We start from the raw sequence: 18,439 nt of genomic DNA on the forward strand, positions 1-18,439 counted from the left end.
AAGTGTCCTATCCTAATAAATCTATTTCTTGCCTACCACTTTGTCTCTTGCTGAATTCCTTCTTCAAGGAGACATGAAGAACCTGAACCTCAGTGAGTCCAGACAGAGGGTGAGTGATTCTAATTTAAAACCATGGGTTTAAGTCCCAATCTGGGTTTAGGCCGGGCTCAAGTTCTGGTATGTGGGTTCAAGTCCCAATCTGTGTTCTGGCTAGGTTCAGGCCATTAGGACTGTCAGTTTCAGCACCATTTAGGCACTGTTATGAAGACACCCTGACACCTTGCTGGTGGCAGCATGGCCTGCATGGTTGGGAGTTTGCTAACATCTAACTAAACCACATGTATGTTTCCCCAAGCAATCTCACATCTACAAATTTACCCTGAAGATACACCCCACAAATATAACAACATAGGCTATTAGATTTATAAGAACAAAATATTAGAAACAACCAAATCCTCATACACAAGAGGTTAGCTGAATGAACGATGGTACATCTATGCAATCAATCACTCTACAGCCATAAAAAAGACTGAGAAAAGCAAACTACAAAAGAAATATACTTAGAATGTGGCCACTGGTATAAGAGAGAGAAACAAGAAAATGCATGCTAGAAGAGAAAAATATATATATACATAGGTTTCTTTTTGCAAACATTAACACAGGAAGAACAAAGTGGAAACAAAAATCATTATCTATTGAGAAATGGGTGGGAGCAGGGTGAAAGGCACAGGGATTAAGACTAAGACTTCTTGGACTGACAGATGGCCCAGAGGCACATAAAAAGATGCTCTACATCACTAATTATTAGAGGCATGCATATCAAAACTACAATGAGGTACCACCTCATGCTGGTCAGAATGGCCCATAAAGTGTATAAATATCAAATGCTGGAGATGGTGTGGAGAAAAGGGAATTGTCCACATGTAAACTGGATGTAACTGATGTGAATTGCACAACCAGTAAATGTAAATTGGTGCATGGATGTAAATTGGTGCAACCAATATCAAAACAGTATAGAGGCTCCTCAAAAACCTAAAAGCAGAGTTACCATATGATCCAGCAATCCCATTCTTAGGCATATAGCTGGACAAAACTCTATTCAAAAAGATACAGGCTCCCCTATGTTGACAGCAGCACTATTCACAATAGCCGAGACATGAAAATAAGAAACATAAAGGCAAAGAAAGTGTTACAATACTTCAGTCTTTTGAAAAACAGTTTTCTGGTCTTATTTAGAAGTACCTATATTAGGATGATAAAAAACACAGAATTTAAATATTATGCTAAGTGAAATTAAGTCAACCAACCAGAAAACCACCGGAGGAAGGTGGTGAAGGAAATATTTGATTCTGCTAATGTTCACCTACCTGTCAACTGTTAGATTCTCTGATTCCCTGGTGGGTGTGTGACACTTAGCAGACACCAGAGAAAAAGGCCCTATACCCTCAAGTATCTTAAAACTGGCATTTCACAACTGAAGTGGGGTTGGTTCCCTTGGACCAAGTCTATCAACCATGACAGTATTAACATAATGTCACAATAATTTGAAATAAGTACTTTTTTACTTCTGAACAACCTACATAAAAGGCTATTATCTAAACTAAGAAACACCCAACTTTCCACAAAAACAAAAATATGTATGTATATCAGCTGGGATTCAATAATTCTTCAAGAAGCTTGGAAAGAATATTACTAGCCTAATATTTTCGGTTTTTTAGTCTTAGCATTTGTTTCAAGAGAAGCAGACTTTGGATGTGGCCTGTAGTGAACACACTTACAGGAACCTATACCTGTAAGACAGACAAAGCTGTTGCCTTATTCTCATGTCAGGCTGTTGTTGCTTTGATCTTTCAGTTTTACACTCACTCGGAAGAAAATCTGAGCCACAGGAATAGAAAATAAAGGGCATTTTCCTACAATAAGTTCTAGTTTAATATTTCCTAGATTTTCTGGAATTTGTATGGAATTCAACTTGGCAAAGTTCTCGAGCATTTTAAAATAAGGTCACATTTGAAAAAAACTTGGACATACATATGGCTTAGGTTTGATGGCTGGCTGCCACAAAAACAAAAAAAAGTAACACAAACCACCTTGCTTCTTCCTGGAAAAAGAAAAAACAAAACAAAAACAAACTAGAGTATATGCTGAAAGATAAGCATAGAACCTTTTAGAAATTTATTACACTAAGGCATAGTTTACCTGAATCCAAAACAAAAAAAGTCCTTATAAAAATAAATATAGTAGATTTTAAAAAATCGAGCCAAGTAAGTCACCAGAGTAAAGTACTTCTCATTTATAAACATGTTTCCTACATCTTCGGATTTTCACTGGAACACAGGAAACTCGAGCGTTCCCTGAAATGAAGGGCAAGGATGTAACTGGATTCAGAGGCTTATGTCAAAGTACGAAAGGACGGCAGACTGAATGCAGGAGAAGGCGGCACTGGGTCAGGAATGCAATCTCTATTAATTAGGTATCCCAGCTGGGCAGTGGGTCTGCAGCTGTTAACTTGATCAATGACTTACCTAAATGTCATCTCTACTGATTCGCTTATAAATTACCAGCAAGTGAGACTAATGTACAGGTGCTAATTTATTTAAACTGTTCTCTACAGTTCTACACAGCTTTATAAACTGCATCTGGCACCTAATGTTAGCTGTCAGTTGTACTTAGACATGCCTGTCCTAACGACTCTGTTCATTAGAAGTGAGCACAAATTATGAAATATTGTGAAAAATGATACATCAAATGGAATGGGCACAGCAAATCAATTAGAGAAACTTCACACAGCATATTCACACTTAGGAGAATAAAACAGTCAGGTTTCGGAATGAGGTCTCTAAGACCAATTAAAAAGTAATTGGAAGACTTCAGCAGGATTATATATCAATTTGCTGGCTTTTTTCCTGAAATTCTAGAGTAATGCAGAACTTAACTTTTAATTCCCAAATAAAGACATTAGTAAATGCAAGTGCAATGCTATATTCATAATGTTTGATTTAAATAAAATGTCTTCAACTTAAAATTTATAAGCTTCATTCAAAAAGGAAAATGCAAATATCAGTTCTCAACTTTTTTGTGTGTTTACAGCATGATTTTGAGAAAAACAATTTTGATGGTACACATGGAAGGATGCAAAGACGTAGCACCACTGAAGAGACCTGTCCCTTATAGCACAATGTCACAGGATGCCAAGGCACTGACCGCACTGCTTACCTGGCTGGCTCTGGCCTTGGAGCAAGATGGGAGCATATAAGATTAGCGAGGCATAATTTTCACACGTAAGTTGCATATGCTTCACTCAGTGAAGCCAGAGTCTAGATTTCTATTCAAACTCAACCTTCTGGAATAAAGTTGTAAACCCAGAAGTCAACGAAAAAGGGCTTATGACCAGCTGCAATCAGAAGGGCATATGGGTCCTCCTGCCCAGTTTTGCTGGCTTAGTTTGAATTCACATGCTAACAACTTTCCTAATGCCAGAGGGCTGGCCCTGCCAGGCAGACACCCTGAGAGGAAAGGAGCCGGGGCGGGGAAGCCCGGCTGGTCAGCACGCACTATGGGGGCACCACAGGTTAACAACCACACTAAAGAGGAAAATCCCGAGACTCTGAGAGGTTAAGATTAATTACACTTACTGTATCCCACTAAATAAGAAAATGTTATCAAAAGATTTAACCTTTGAAATTGGAAAAAACATGGGAGTTCCCGTCGTGGCACAGTGGTTAACAAATCTGACTAGGAACCATGAGGTTGCAGGTTTGATCCCTGGTCTTGCTCAGTGGGTTAAGGATCCGGTGTTGCTGTGAGCTGTGGTGTAGGTCACAGACGCAGCATGGATCTGGTGTTGCTGTGGCTCTGGCGTAGGCTGGTGGCTACAGCTCCGAGTGGACCCCTAGCCTGGGAACCTCCACATGCCTCGAGTGTGGCCCTAGAAAAGGCAAAAACACACACAAAAAAAAGAAAGTGGAAAAAACAGACTCTGGATACAGAGAGACCTTGTATGGCCTTGGTTTCCTCAACAATACCTCCCTGGTAAGGTTTTTATGAGGATTAAATGTGGGATGACTATCAGCCTCCCAGACAGCATCATACACACACACAGGATTTCAGTAAGCGGTGGTATTTTTCATTACAAATGACATTAAAACTAAGTTTCTCTTATCTAGAAAGTTCCCTCTGGAGAGTATCTAATTTCCTGATCTTATTAAGAGAAAAATTACAGTACCTAGTTTTGCCTTTTAAAAGCCAACATATTATAAAAAGCATTTGTGACAACTAAATACAAAGGAACAATCATAATGTTCTTCCTAAGATTACCTGGAAGCTTAAAATACCTTCCTGATTTTGGGTATCAAATTATTTATTTTTGTCTTTAAAATAACTAAGCACCTTTTTGGTATGGAAATGTTAAATGAGGCTCATCAGCTACACTGTCTCCCTTTCAGGTTACATACAGAGCCAAACCGCTTAAAAAAATAATAGTTTCAGAATCAAAAATAAGGAGTTCCCGTCGTGGCACAGCAGAAACAATCCAACTAGGAACCATGAGGCTGAGGGTTTGATTCCTGGCCTCGATCAGTGGGTAAAGGATCCATCGTTGCCGTGAGCTGTGGTATAGGTTGCAGATGAGGCTCGGATCTGGCGTTGCTGAGGCTGTGGTGTAGGCCGGCAGCTGTAGCTCTACTTGGACCCCTAGCCTGAGAACCTCCATATGTCGTGGGTGTGGCCCTAAAAACAAACAAACAAACAAACAAAAAGGCAAAAAATAAAAACAAAAAATCAGAAATGAAAACAGGAACCATAAAACTATAAATTCCTATGTCATTTCAATGCTTTGCTAACAGTTGGTTGTCACTGTCCTCTTCAGCTTTTATATCCTACTCAGATGCCAAAGTCCACTACATTTAATAAAATGCCAAAAGAGCTAACTGACATAAAACATGAGACTTAGCGAGGCAGAGCTAACGCTTGTGGCAGAAGCATGTCATCATGTCAAGGAAAGCGGCTAACACTTCCGAACAGGCTTTCAGACACCAGCAAGGTGAGACAAAATACCTACCCATCACAGAATGCGACCTCTGGCTGAAGTCACTCTGTGGTGGTAAACCAACGCCCCCAACAGGACTGCAGATCAGTCTCCCCAAATTCCATTTCAGGTGGCATGGGGGAGTGTGACAAAGGCAATCAGAAAACTAAAGACTGATTCAAGTCACGGTAGATTTTATTTATTACAATTAATAGTAATAAGAACAATAACAACACATTAATCTCATGCTCCTTGGTTATTAAATTCTGAGGTAGGTAAGCAGGTATTATTTTAGAGATGAGAGAACCAAGTAAACACTACAACACGAGTTAGTGACACTGCAAGGACTCTCCTCACCCCAGGTTCTGCATCTTTCCATAAAATCACTTCAAATCTAACAAATTCATGTTTTTTTTTTTTTTAAGATGAATTTAACAACAAAAGATAGATGTTCTGCATCTATATTTCTCCCAAGAAATCCAGCTTCATTTAAAAAGATTCTACCTACTTTAAAGAAGTGACCGGATGTTTTTTCATATTAATTCATGATTTCAATACTTTATTAGCTAAAACTAAGGACCATTTTTATTATGTTCTATTAGCACAATGACTCAAAATAACGTTAACTTACTCTCACCACACACACAGTTTTAAAAGTCCAGAAAAGCTATCACCTTCCCTTAACAGAGTGATGTTAAACGTATCTTCTCTGGAAAACAACTCAATATTTTAACGACTAGAACTAACCATACTGCTTCTACCTGACTGAATGACAGATCTTTTAGATTTCTCTAAACAGTATGAAAAGGATATTCTAGATGTAGACACCAATGTGTGTCTGCTGTAAACACCTTAACAAAAATAATTTTAAGATATTTTAACACATGTGAAAAATTGTTTTAAATCTTCAGTATTTTTTGCCTTTGTGCAGTTCATAGATGAGTTCAGCAATCATTATTTTAGCAACTGGCTACGGAGTAAGGAAAAATGAGCTTCTAAATAGATAAAATAACAAATGGTTTAATCTGAATACAATAGCACCTGATTTACCTTTGTGAAAATTACACAGTGAGCCTAGACTTTTAACTAGGTAGTTGAATTAAATTACGGGTCATGTCTACTCTGTAAAAATTAAATCCTCATGAAAATGACTTTAACATCCCAAACTAACATTCTGACTAAAAATCCAAGAAATGAACTAAACACTCTAAACAACATAATTCATTTGTAATATTTACGTTAGGAAAATGCTTATCCCTTCAGATGTAATGATGAAACTACTGAATGATTCTGTTTCTCTCAGGGAGCTAAATGTGCTCTATGTACATCCAAAAAGGCAGTAAAGATACTCAAAAATGCCTCCCTCAGTGGTCAACTCAGGTAGTGGGACCCTCTTCTGGAGAATAGTTACTCAAGGACATACAAGTCACAAGGAGAGATGGGAGGAAATTTTCTTGGAAAATCCTGAGAAATCCACCCCAAAAAACTATAAAACAATTCTATTTGTAATAGAATTATTTAAAAGAGCAACCAATGCTCAGAAATAAACTTAAAATGCCAAACTCTGAAAACATCACTGAATGAAATTAAAGAAGACCTAAATAAACAGAAAGACATACCGTGTTCACAGATCACACCTAATTATCACGATGGTAATATTCCCAAAATTGATCTGGTGATCCAACACAATCCTCACCAAAATACTAGTTGGCACTCTGCAAAAACTGACAAGCTCATGCTAAAATTCATAGGGAAATTCAAGGGGCAGAGAATCTTGAAAAAGAAGAACAAAGCAGTATACTAGCATTCCCCAATTTTGAAATTTACTGCAAAGCTATAATCAAGACAGTATTATACCGGCATGATAATAAACATATAGGTCAATGAAATATAACTGAGAGTTCAGAAATAAACCTGTAGTCTTTACAGCCCACAGACGTTCGGTAAAGGTAACAAAACAATTCAGTGGGGAAACAAAAGGTGCTGGGACAACTGGACACCCACGGGCAAAAGAATGAAGCTGAACCCTTACCTCACACCATACACACAAACTACTTCAAGATGAATTAAAGACCTAAATAAATGTAAGACTTAAAACTATAAAACACTCAGAAGAAAACATGTGCAATCTTCATGACCTTGGATCAGCAGTGGTTTCCTGGGTATATACTCAAGAGATGTGAAGCACAAAAACCTTCAAAAGCATGCTCACCACAGTATTACTCACAATAATCAAAAACCAAAACAATCCCAAAGCCCATCAACCGATGAATGGATTAAAAAGAAATGTGGTACACCCACACAACAGAAATTTGGCAAGAGAAAGGAATGAACTACTAATGCATGATGCAACATGGATGAATCTTGAAAACAACACGCTAAGTGAAAGAAGCCAGTCACTCAGACCACGTGTTGTATGATTCTGTTTACACAAAACATCCAGAATAGGCAACTTATGGAGACATAAAGTAGAAAGTCTGATCCAGAGCTGGGGGCAGTGGGGAAGTGAAGAGTGGCAGAGAAAGGGTATGAAGGTTCATTATGGAGTGATGAAAATGTCCTACAGTTAGACCATGGTGACGGCTGCATACCTCTATCAACAGACTAAAAACCAATGAACTATACTCTTTACAGTACAGTAGGGCTCAATAAAAAAGCTACCAAAAAGGGAGGGGGGAGAGCAAAAGAAGTTGTCTCAAGAGAGCTTAGGAGCAGTTCTGTTTGTGGTTCAGCAGTTAATGAACCTGACTAGGATCCATGAGGACACAGGTTTGATTCCTGGCCCCACTCGGTGGGTTAAGGATCTGGCACTGCCATGACCTGTGGTGTAGGCCGAAAACCTGATTCAAGTCCCAAGTTGCTGTGGCTGTGGCCAGCAGCTGCAGCTCCAATTCAGCCCCTAGCCTGGAAACGTCCAATTGCCACAGGTGCAGTCTTAAAAAGCAAAAAAATAAAAATTTTTAAAAATATAGTTCTCTTGGAGTTCCCATCATGACACAGCAGAAACGAATCCAACTAGGAACCATGAGGTTGCAGGTTCGATCCCTGGCCTTGCTCCGGCATTGCCACGAGCTGTGGTGTAGGTCACAAACTCGGCTCGGATCTGGCATAGGCCCGCAGCTGCAGCTCCAATTAGACCTGTAGCCTGGGAATCTCCATATGCTGCGGTTCAGCCCTAAAAAAAAGGACAAAAAAACCAAAACACACACACACATACACACAGAGTTTTCTTAATATCTTCCAATACTACCCAGATTACCATAAGGTTCAAAAATAGGACAAGGGCTGTGAGGTCCATAACTCCAAATCATCTAGACTAGACAACTAAGAAATAAATTTTTTTTCTTTTTTTTGCTTTTTAGGGCCACACCTGTGACACACAGAAGTTCCCAAGCTAGGGGTCAAATCCGGCCTACACCACAGCCACAGCAACTCAGGATCCAAGCCACGTCAGAGACTACACCACAGCTCTAGGTAATACCGGATCACCAACCCAGTGAGCAAGGCCAGGGATCAAATCTGCATCTTCATGGATACTAACTGGATTCTTAACCTGCTGAGCCACAACAGGAACTCCCAAGAAATTCTTCTGGTTGAGTCCAAAATGTTGGCCTGGTGTCTTAAAGAGATACTTAAGTACCATTTACAAATAATTAGAAAAGGCATACAAAAAGATGGGAATTAAACTAAAATACGTAAAATCATAAAATGATTAAAAGAGTAATATATTTGAAATCGTATAAAATATTAAATTCATACAAAAATGTTATTCTTCAGGTAAATATAAAACACCATGTGATCTTCTATGTTACCTCTTTAAAAATTAGAACAAGCTCCAAAGGTGTTAGATTTAAGTTCCTTTGCTAGCTATCCTGGGATGCCTAGCAAAAAAGCATTACTGATTATTATTACTTTTATCAGGATAATGATTCAAGATTGGAAAAGGAATAGAGTTCCAACCCTATTCTGAAGTCACTTAAAACATGCCCTCACTTGGAAAATTCAACTATATAGTTAGGTTGATAAAAACTCTGGGCTTACTTATGGGATTTTCTAAAAATTTACTATTAGTTTTATCAATTTGTAAGAAAGCTGAGTTCAAGACTACACAACAGGATGTGTGCTTCTAAATCATGTTATTATACATAAGCATTATAGTGGCTCCTGTGACCTGGAATCAACAAAAAGAACCCATTTCTAGTTAAAGCCTAAAACTCACTATACTTTACAAGGCTTCAAATGCAGACTAGCATCTCCCTCTGAAGATGGTTCCAACTTGCCAAGCAGCATAGGGGCATTTTTCCTTATTCTGACAGTCTGATTTAAATTTACACAAAGCTAAAGGGTTCAGGCCGAAAAAAAGTGTTTTCACTATCTAAAGCTCCATAGCAATTACTTTTCCAACAAAAGTGTTTTCAGTACCTAAAGCTCTATAGCAATTACTTCTCCAACAGAGTAAATGTACTTACATCAATATCCTCTTGGGTAAAAGTTTCTGGATCTTCTCCCATCATGTTGGCTAAGTGTCTCTTTCCTATATTGAACTCTTCAATCTGCTTTTTAATAAAATCCACTGTGTAAGTTTCACGTCTTGAGGCTGCAACATTTTTCTTTGTTGTCACAACAGCAGTGTGTCTCAGCCTTAATATCTAGCAGAAAATACAAATCAAAAGAAAAGATTTCAAGTTAAACAATGATCTTATAGGCCACTATATCTAAACAAACCAAGACAGTCAAACAATTGTCATTTTATTATGGCACTCAATTGTCAAAAGTCTGGAGACAACATAACAGGCCTGTTAAGATAGCTGCTAAGAACTCTTCCGCTGGAAAGCTTGCTGATAAAAAGCCTGTGCTTACAAAGTAGTCTAAACTACCAGCATTTCAACGCATCAAAAAGGTGTTGATTATAGAAACACCTGTAAGTGATATGAGGCCTTCTTATCTGCTACAAATGTCCACGTTTGATACTGACCAGTCAGGTGAGCTGTTGTGGGATCTGACACATAGTGAATGAAGAGAAAAGGCCACTCCCTTAGAAAGAGGCATGTGTACATGTGGATGGAAATTAGCCAGCAGAAGATGTGGAGTAAAGAAGCGGGTACTCAGAAAGGTCCCTCAGACTACACGGTAGGAACTCACCTTATTTAAGGTACAAATACAGCTTTTCTTTAAATGCTTTAAATACAGGCTTAGCTTAGCCTGAAACCTTACTCCACGGTCCTGACTTTAAGCTGATACAGTGAAAAAATTGCTTCACTGAACATTGAGAAGATTTCTTATTATTAATTTGGTTCAACAAGCTAATGTAGACATCAGGGCTTTCACATCCTTTTGAACTCGCAGCAAAGCCATCACACTTTGTTGCTGCTGTTGGTCATTTTATGCCATGCTGCTGGAAATTTCCCAAGACAATAACATTTCACCTGTAATAAAGGGCACTAAAGAACCAGAAAAATATTTTCAAATGAGCATCCAGCTGCATTCAGTAACCAGATGTAACTACAACAGATCTTTCAGGTCCCTGCTTAAAATCTTAAATCTATGGCTCATCCTGCCTCAAGAAGTGTAAACACTCCTAAGCAATATTCTGACTTTAAGAACCACCAATTCTTACAACTCATTCACTTCCCTTTTCATAAACATAAAAATCTTTCATGTACACCACCACAAACACCATCGCCCCCACCCATTCTCTTCCCCTTTGAGAATCAGAGATGAAAACATTCTTGAGTAATTTGTCACCATAGTCACAATAGAAAATGTAAGAAAAAATACAGGACAAGTATTGGGGCAATTTAAAATTCCATGAAAATTTACAGTTCATTGCTCCTCAGAACAGTTTCTCTTTAATATGACCAATAATCATATTTTCCTAAGAAGCTTTCTAAGAATACAAGGTTCCTGTCAGTGAGTAAAAACAGGACCCGAACTTGCTAAGTGCAGTTCGCCTGCCCTTTTACAGACTCAGCCTGATCTCACACCCCTGCTCTCTCCCTGCAGCCAAGTACCACCATGAGCACCAACTCCCCACATCTCAACAGTTTTACTGTCTTATGTTTTCACTTTTCCTGGGCTTTTGGTTGTTTTTTACAATTCCGTGACTTCTTTGAACAATGAAGAATGTTGCTTCCCATATTCAAAATGAAGAGATGGAGTTCCCATCATGGCTCAGTGGTTAACAAGTCCAACTAGAAACCATAATGTTGTGGGTTCGATCCCTGGCCTTGCTCCGTGGGTTAAGGATCCAGTATTGCAGTGAGCTGTGGTGTAGGTCACAGACACAGCTTAGATCTGGCATTGCTATGGCTCTGGCGTAGGCTGGCAGCTGAAGCTCCGATTAGACCCCGAGCCTGGGAACCTCCATATGCCGAGGGTTTAGCTCTAGAAAAGACAAAAAAAAAAAAAAAAAAAAAAAAAAGAAGAGAAAATGCTTTTCTGCCCCAGAATGATGATAAAGGTATGAACTTGGGAAAGAAAAGTAGCAGTCATACAGAAGAGATAATTTTCCCAAATATTCCACTGACAGAACACTGAGTACACTGCTAGTTTTGTAAATATGACAAAACTGTCCATGGCTAAAACAATCCATGCATCAACCAAGTGAACCCAGGACACTCTCCACCAATCACCAACCACAGGCTCAGAAGGTGCAACATCTCCCACTGTACACGCCTCGTTCACTGAAGTAATGAATTCCAGAGGAAGAGCAAGATTAGGAGGAAAGTGATGACTTCAATTTGGGGCCTGGTGAGTTTGAGATGCTTAATGGGCATCTCAGGAGAGGGGTGACCAGGAGATGGCTCTGCAGCTGTGTGCCCAGGACAGATGAGAGCTACAGATACAGTCTGTTAATAATCAGCATGGGACAAGGTGCTGACATCAACAGAAGAGGGAACATGATGGGCCTCTGAATTAGAATGAAACCTCTCTTCTACGAAAAGCAACAAGATAGTTTGTGAGGGAGGGGAGGCAGAAAGGTAAAGTTACTTGTGTCTAGTGGCCGCTATTTTCTTTGTGAATTAGGACAGGAGATAGTCAGGAGAGTGATGAGTGATAATAGGTCTGATGGACAGAATACTTCATTTTCAAAGAGCAATGATCCAATGCTTGTGAAGTATAACCAGGAAAATTAAAGGAGAAAATAGAAAAAGATCATAGGTCTCCATTTATACTGGATGTGAGCCAGAAGAATACAACTGGAGAAACAGATAGGCCTATCCACCTATACAGTATATTTCCTTTGTCAATTACTTCTTCATTTCCTTTGTTTTTATGACCCAACCTGAGTTTGCTTTAATATATGAGAATAACACTGTTTAACTGGGTTTTAACAGATACTGTCTCATTTTTTATCATCATATATTTTTACGCTTCCTTCCTTATTTCTTTGGTATACAGTACTTAGCTTTTTTCATTTGGATAGCATCTTGTGATTTGGATAGTATACAGCCTGCTTTGATTTTACCAGTGACTATCTCTATGTCTCTGAATAAGATGTATAAATGCACTTCTCCAAGCAGCTTCTGAAAATAAATCAATATCCAATGACTTCTCACCTACTTATTGTTTTCTTCTTCAATCACAGAAATTACTTGCTCTTCTGCCCTCCATATATATTGGCTTCTTTTAGTCTTATTTCTTGTACCTTTTTTTTTCTTGGTATTCTATGATTTTTAAACCTTTCCTCTATGGTTTTTCCCCTCTTCTACAATGCCAATCCTGCAATCACTCTAAATTTTTAGCTTCTTATATTGTTGGTATATTTCCAAAGTTCTTCTCTTAAAAGTTTATTTTAATCATATTCTCTTATTCCCCATTTTATAGATCTCTCCCTCTCCCAACCTTTTAAAAATGTCCTTGACAGTGTGAAGTAGTTATAGTAAAATGATTCTTTCATTTGTTGAGTAAATATTTCTTTGTATTTTCTTCATCTCTCTCTTCCACACTGCTCCTTTTCTTTTGTTCCAACAACATTTCGGCATCACCTAAGCAAAAGAGTCGATTAGCTCAAAGACTCATTTCTTCACCTGATTTAAAATTATTCTCTGTCTACATTCTCCAGAGTTTGTCTACATTCTCCAGGTGGCAGCTTTCTTAATTTTAACATAAATGAGGCTTAAAAATCATTTTCACAATTTTTTACTGTTGTTCATTCCGAAGGGCTCTTAAAAAAAATATATCCTTAATTTGCTATTATCTACAAAATCTCTTTAGTATCTTCTCAAAGACATTTGTACACACTGCTTAAGATTATTGTATTCTTGGAGTTCCTGTTGTTGCTCAGAGAAAACAAATCTGACTAGCAGCCATGAGGACATAAGTTCGATCCCTGGCCTTACTCAGTAGTTAAGGATCCCGTGTTGCCTTAGTTCGCAGATGCAGTTCGGATCTGGCATTGCTGTGGCTGTGGTGTAGGCCGGTAGCTACAGGTCCGATTCGACCCCTAGCCTGGCAACTTCCATATGCTGCAGGTGCAGCCCTAAAATAAAAAAGACAAAAAAAAAAAAAAAAAAAAAAAGATTATGACATCCTTCAAGCTCATAGTACTTATAAAAGTTACAGGCCATCACTGCATCAGTAGCAGATTACTGAATATTATATGTTCTGAATTTACATGAACATTCAGTAATATTACTGAATACTACATGTTCTGAATTATTCTAGTAATGAATTCACACAAAAAGATACACATTCAAAGGAGTCCATTATTCATTAGTACAATCCATTAAGATGAGCTGAGTGTGAAATGACCAGTCTCCCGCTAAGAACAGTAAAAATTCAGTGAGGGTCTACTTGGCCACAGCAAAGTACAATTCCCAGCAACCTTTTCTACAGGTTCTATTTCCAACTGAAAAGTTGTAACAAAGCATTTGCCTCAGATTTTGTTTTTATGGAATAGTATAGATAAAACTTGACAGATTTGTTTCTTTGTAAAGATAATCAGTGGGTCAGACAACTGTAATTTCAATCAAGTGGGTTCCCAAAGAAGCAGACACATTCTGTCAGTGAGGTCCCCAATTTGGCCAAATGCCAGTGCTCCACACTCTGTAATGGTATTCAGGAGTATTAAGGAGTTTCCTTTTTGTTAACTGGATAAAAATGGAACAAAGACGAATCTGCTGCTAATCTGAATAGAAAAGGAAAAAAAAAAAAAACTGTGGGGAATAAAAGAAAAGGTAAAGACTGAAGTCAGATTAGAGAGAAAAAATGTGGATAGAAAGAGACAATATCCGAAATGCCAGGAGCGTGATCACAGTAACCTTTTAGTACAGGTTTATACTTTTATCAACTAGAGGTCTCTAGATGTAAGCAAAAGAAACTGATTTTACTTTACTTAAACAAAAGGAACCTCTTAGAAGGCTAATAGGGACCCACAGGACTCTACTTGAAAGGAGGCAGAGTCCAAAGCATCTCTGGCAGCTAAAAAGCAGGAATGAAAAGATCCAAAGCATATGCAATGAAGTCAGAATGTGGCCATTAAGATAAACAGTATTCCAACTGTCCTTGTCTCTCTGCTCAAGATCTCAAGGGAGGGGATATCTAATGGGGCTCCCTTGAGTCAGGTGCCCCAGACTACAGTTTTTCTGGACTGTAACCAATGGGGAAGAAATTCCTCCCAAGAAAACAGGGTGCTGTTATGAAGGTAAGTTAAATGAGCAAGGAAATCTACTGTACCATATAGGCAAAACTCAGCATTTATATTAATTCCACAAACTGTTATAAATTAAGAGAATTAACATACTTACCAAAATCATATATATATTTTTATGGACCTTGTGTGAATCCCGATACCAACTATAAAAAGTTACTGCTGGGATAACTAGGGAAATTTGAATATAAAATAGGTAACAGATGGTATTAAGTAAATCGTGTTCATTCTTTGAGTTAGACATGTTCAAAGTGGTATGGAAGATATGCTTTTTTTAAAAAAATCTTTTCGTGTCAAAGATCCACAGTCAAGTATCTGTAAGAAAAATCACAGAAATTCTGAGATTATATTAAAAGCCTCCAGGAAGGAGTTCCTTTTGTGGCTCAGTGGTTAAGGAACCCGACTAGCATCCATGAGGATGTGGGTTTGATCCCTGGCTTCGCTCAGTGGGTTAAGGTTCTGGCGTTGCCGTGAGCTGTGGCATAGGCTGCAGACGCAGCTTGGATCCTGCGCTGCTGTGGCTGTGGCACAGGCTGACATTTGCAGCTCCTATTCGACCCCTAGTCTAGGAACTTCCATACGCCATGGGGGTGGCCCTAAAAAAGGGAAAAATAAAATAAAATAAAAAAATAAAAGCCTCCAGGAAAAAAAAAGGTAGGGAGACAAATGAAACAAATTTGGGACACTCAGATATCTGTCCTTGCATTGAGGCATGAATATGAAACACTGAACTATGAAACAGTTCATAGTTTCACTGGTATGCAGGAGAAAATGTGCTGGCTGGAGAGTTGACCAACTGAGTACCAAGCTTAAGAGAACTTGTTTGCTTTTCCTTGTTGCATCAGTGTCTCTCAAAGATTTCGGACTGTGACCTACAGTAATAGTCACTGCTCATATTACTTCCTGGTATACACTGACACCTATAAACAATAAGCAAAAATACTTCCCTGTAGAAGATGCACTTTCATTATCATTATTATTCTATTCTCCCCACTCCCTTCTTCAACCTCTTAAGAGACTTCATAACTAATGGGGTATGACCCAAATTAAAAACAAACAAACGAAACTTGCAGTGTTTTAGAACTTCAGGAGGTGATTTAAAATGTTTTATGAAACATGGCCCCTAAGAGAAATACAGCTATTAATACTGGAGATGGAAGTGAAGGAACGCTAATATTTTAGACAAGCTCTGTTCCAGAAAAAAGCTTTATAAATGTTTTTAGCTATATATAAGAAACCATTAAGGGTCTAATGGGGTCTTTCAGTTGTATCTGAGCTGAGCTTATACATGTGACATCTGCTGTGGTGGTATTCTGGAATTTGGGGATTAAGAAATCTCAGAACCACCCTTTAAGAGTGCTAAGAGTTTGACTTCACTCACCTAATGAAAAAAAAAATGAGTATGAGGGCTCTCCCATACACCAATGATGGACTGCTAGAAAAGCTATGTGGAAATATCTATTAAATGACTGCTGATAAGCACACATCCTTTGCAGCAATCACCTCACACCTAGAACGCTCTCCTATAGAAATAAAAGCATCAGGTGGAGGATACCTGATGTAATAAGAATTACAAAAGGATATTTACTGAACTCTTTGGGAAGAAAAAGGAAACAAAGCAAATGCCCTGCAACTGTTGGATTAACTTTGATACACTTATGCCACAGAATATTACGCAGCAGTTAAGACATGTAACAAGTGACTTGGGGGGAATTCTACTATACCTGTAAGCTAAAGAAGCAAAAAGTAGAACAGAGTCCATCTTTTGGAAGTATGCATATGCATGTACGTCTCTATATGATTAAAAGAACATAGGGAAAGACCCAGGATACAGACACTCCAAGGTTTGGGAGTTCCGGGGAGGGAGAAAAAGTTAGCAACTCTCTGCCACCTCCTTCACATTAACTGTCAACAATAAAAAACAGTCTGTATGCTACAACCCTTTTACAGACAATTAACTGCATACAAGAAGGATATATTCGAAAGACATGCATGAATAAAAACTCTGAGCATATATTCCAATTAAAAAATAAAAGCAAATGTCTGATGGATAAATGAATGGATGGCTTGGTTGATCTTGGTTATGTCTTTTAAAACATAAAGAAGATAGGAAAAAGATAAGTATTACTTTTTTGAATACAGTTTTTAGATCATAGTACTTGACTTCTTTACAATACTTGGTACTGTTAGTCACTTTCCCTCCTTAGAACATTCATCCCGTTTTCTATGACACCAGGCTGCCTATTCTTTGGCAGCTCATTCTCAATCTCCTGGGGGCTTTTCTTCCTCTACTGTTTGCCCTTCGGGGCTCGGTAACTGTGTTTATTACTCATTCAGCACACCCTCTCAAGATCTAATTCATTTCCAAGGTCGCAACTACCATCTACAAGGTCACAAAGGACTAGAACTCCCTTCTTGTAAATCAGCTCTCTTCTCGAACTACTGATTTGCCTATCTCTGAGCCTACCGGAAATCTCCACTTGGACATTCCAATTATAATTATATAACAGATACAAATATATCCAAAACTAAGCTCGTTTGCTTCCCTCTCAAATTTTACTCCTCCTCCTCAGACCCCATGTTAGTGAACTGCATCACCATCCAATCATCTGTGAGGCTAGATTCCTGGCTTCCCACTGCCCTTGGGCTTAAAGTTACAAGTCCTAGTCTCCATCGCTCCAGAGACCAAGTACCGGGAAAATTAAGAAAACAGAAACGGCACAGATACAAGGCATTTTAAAACTGTCACTAACTCTCCACTTCACTGGGTGACTTTCTCCATTAAGTATTCGGGTCACTGCAAAGAGTCCAGTTCTCAACCGTCTCCTCCAGCGCGGCCTTCCTCCCTCTGGACCGCGGGGCTCGCGGGCAGGACCCATCACCCGCTCCAGCGGATCAAAGGAGGAATCGCTCTCGGTGCGTCTCAGATAACTTCTCCCTCACCACACCCTGCGAAAACCAGAAACAACCTCCAGGTGGCGGCTGAAAGGCAATTCCACTGCTCTAACTCAGACCCTCACTGAGCACCGAAGACCCCAGGGCCCCCGTCTGAGGGCGCAGAGACGGACCGCGGCGGCGGCGGCGGCTCCACATTCTCGCGTCACAGGAACAACACACCAACTTCTCTCAGGCCTTACCTGGCATCTGGCACCTGCCTGCAGTTCAGGAGCTGCGGCTTTCCAGAGGACTTGTCCCCGCGCAAAGCTAACCCTACACCCGAGAAAGAGTCGATAGGAAACGGCTGCACCACAAAACACACAGGGAGCAGCCATGTTGGCCGCGGTAGAACGGGATGGGAAGGCGCAGGGGCGGAACTTGCGGGCTGCGCAGGCGCCAACTGGCTCCGCGTCCTGGAGGCTGTCGGGAATGGGCTGGGGCGGGGGGCGGGGTCTGCGGACGGAGGCTGCTCGTCGATGATTGGGTGCGTGAGTTCACGGGGCGTGTCCGACCACGCCCCCGGGCCCACGCCTGCAGACCGAAGAGAGGTTGCTTGTGCCCCTGGTCTCATCATTTCCTTAAATTTACCTTGAATCCCCTCCGCGAGTCTCTATGGATCTACTTCGACGCGACTATCTCACCAGCCCTCCAGTCCCACGCTGCCCTCGCGCCGGCTCCTCCGCGTAACCGGATCTTCACGCTTCATCACCCAGCCCCTATCCTCTCCCAGCAAGACCCGGCTCCACCTTCTGCTCCCAGAACGATCCCTTCCCGACAAAGGTTTTCCCTCTCCTATCTTATAGACGTTGAACAGGGTACAGGGC

General features: G+C 39.7%; 1 protein-coding gene across 2 annotated transcripts in view; it reads right to left on the reverse strand.

Moving 5' to 3' along the window:
* Positions 1 to 18,012, reverse strand: part of MRPS9 (mitochondrial ribosomal protein S9) — a 54,642-nt gene extending 36,630 nt beyond the window's left edge. Inside the window, exons 1-2 of one of the 2 annotated variants that reach the window (XM_021085713.1) lie at positions 17,816 to 18,012; positions 9,496 to 9,675 (exon numbers count right to left, since the gene is read on the reverse strand). In XM_021085713.1, the coding sequence (XP_020941372.1) occupies positions 9,496 to 9,675; positions 17,816 to 17,950 (315 nt within the window). In that variant the 5' untranslated portion in view covers positions 17,951 to 18,012. The remainder of the gene's footprint in view (positions 1 to 9,495; positions 9,676 to 17,815) is intronic. The other variant, NM_001244553.1, reaches the window with a different exon arrangement.

Source organism: Sus scrofa, chromosome 3, assembly GCF_000003025.6.
Source record: "Sus scrofa isolate TJ Tabasco breed Duroc chromosome 3, Sscrofa11.1, whole genome shotgun sequence".
Classification (NCBI taxonomy): Eukaryota; Metazoa; Chordata; class Mammalia; order Artiodactyla; family Suidae; genus Sus; species Sus scrofa.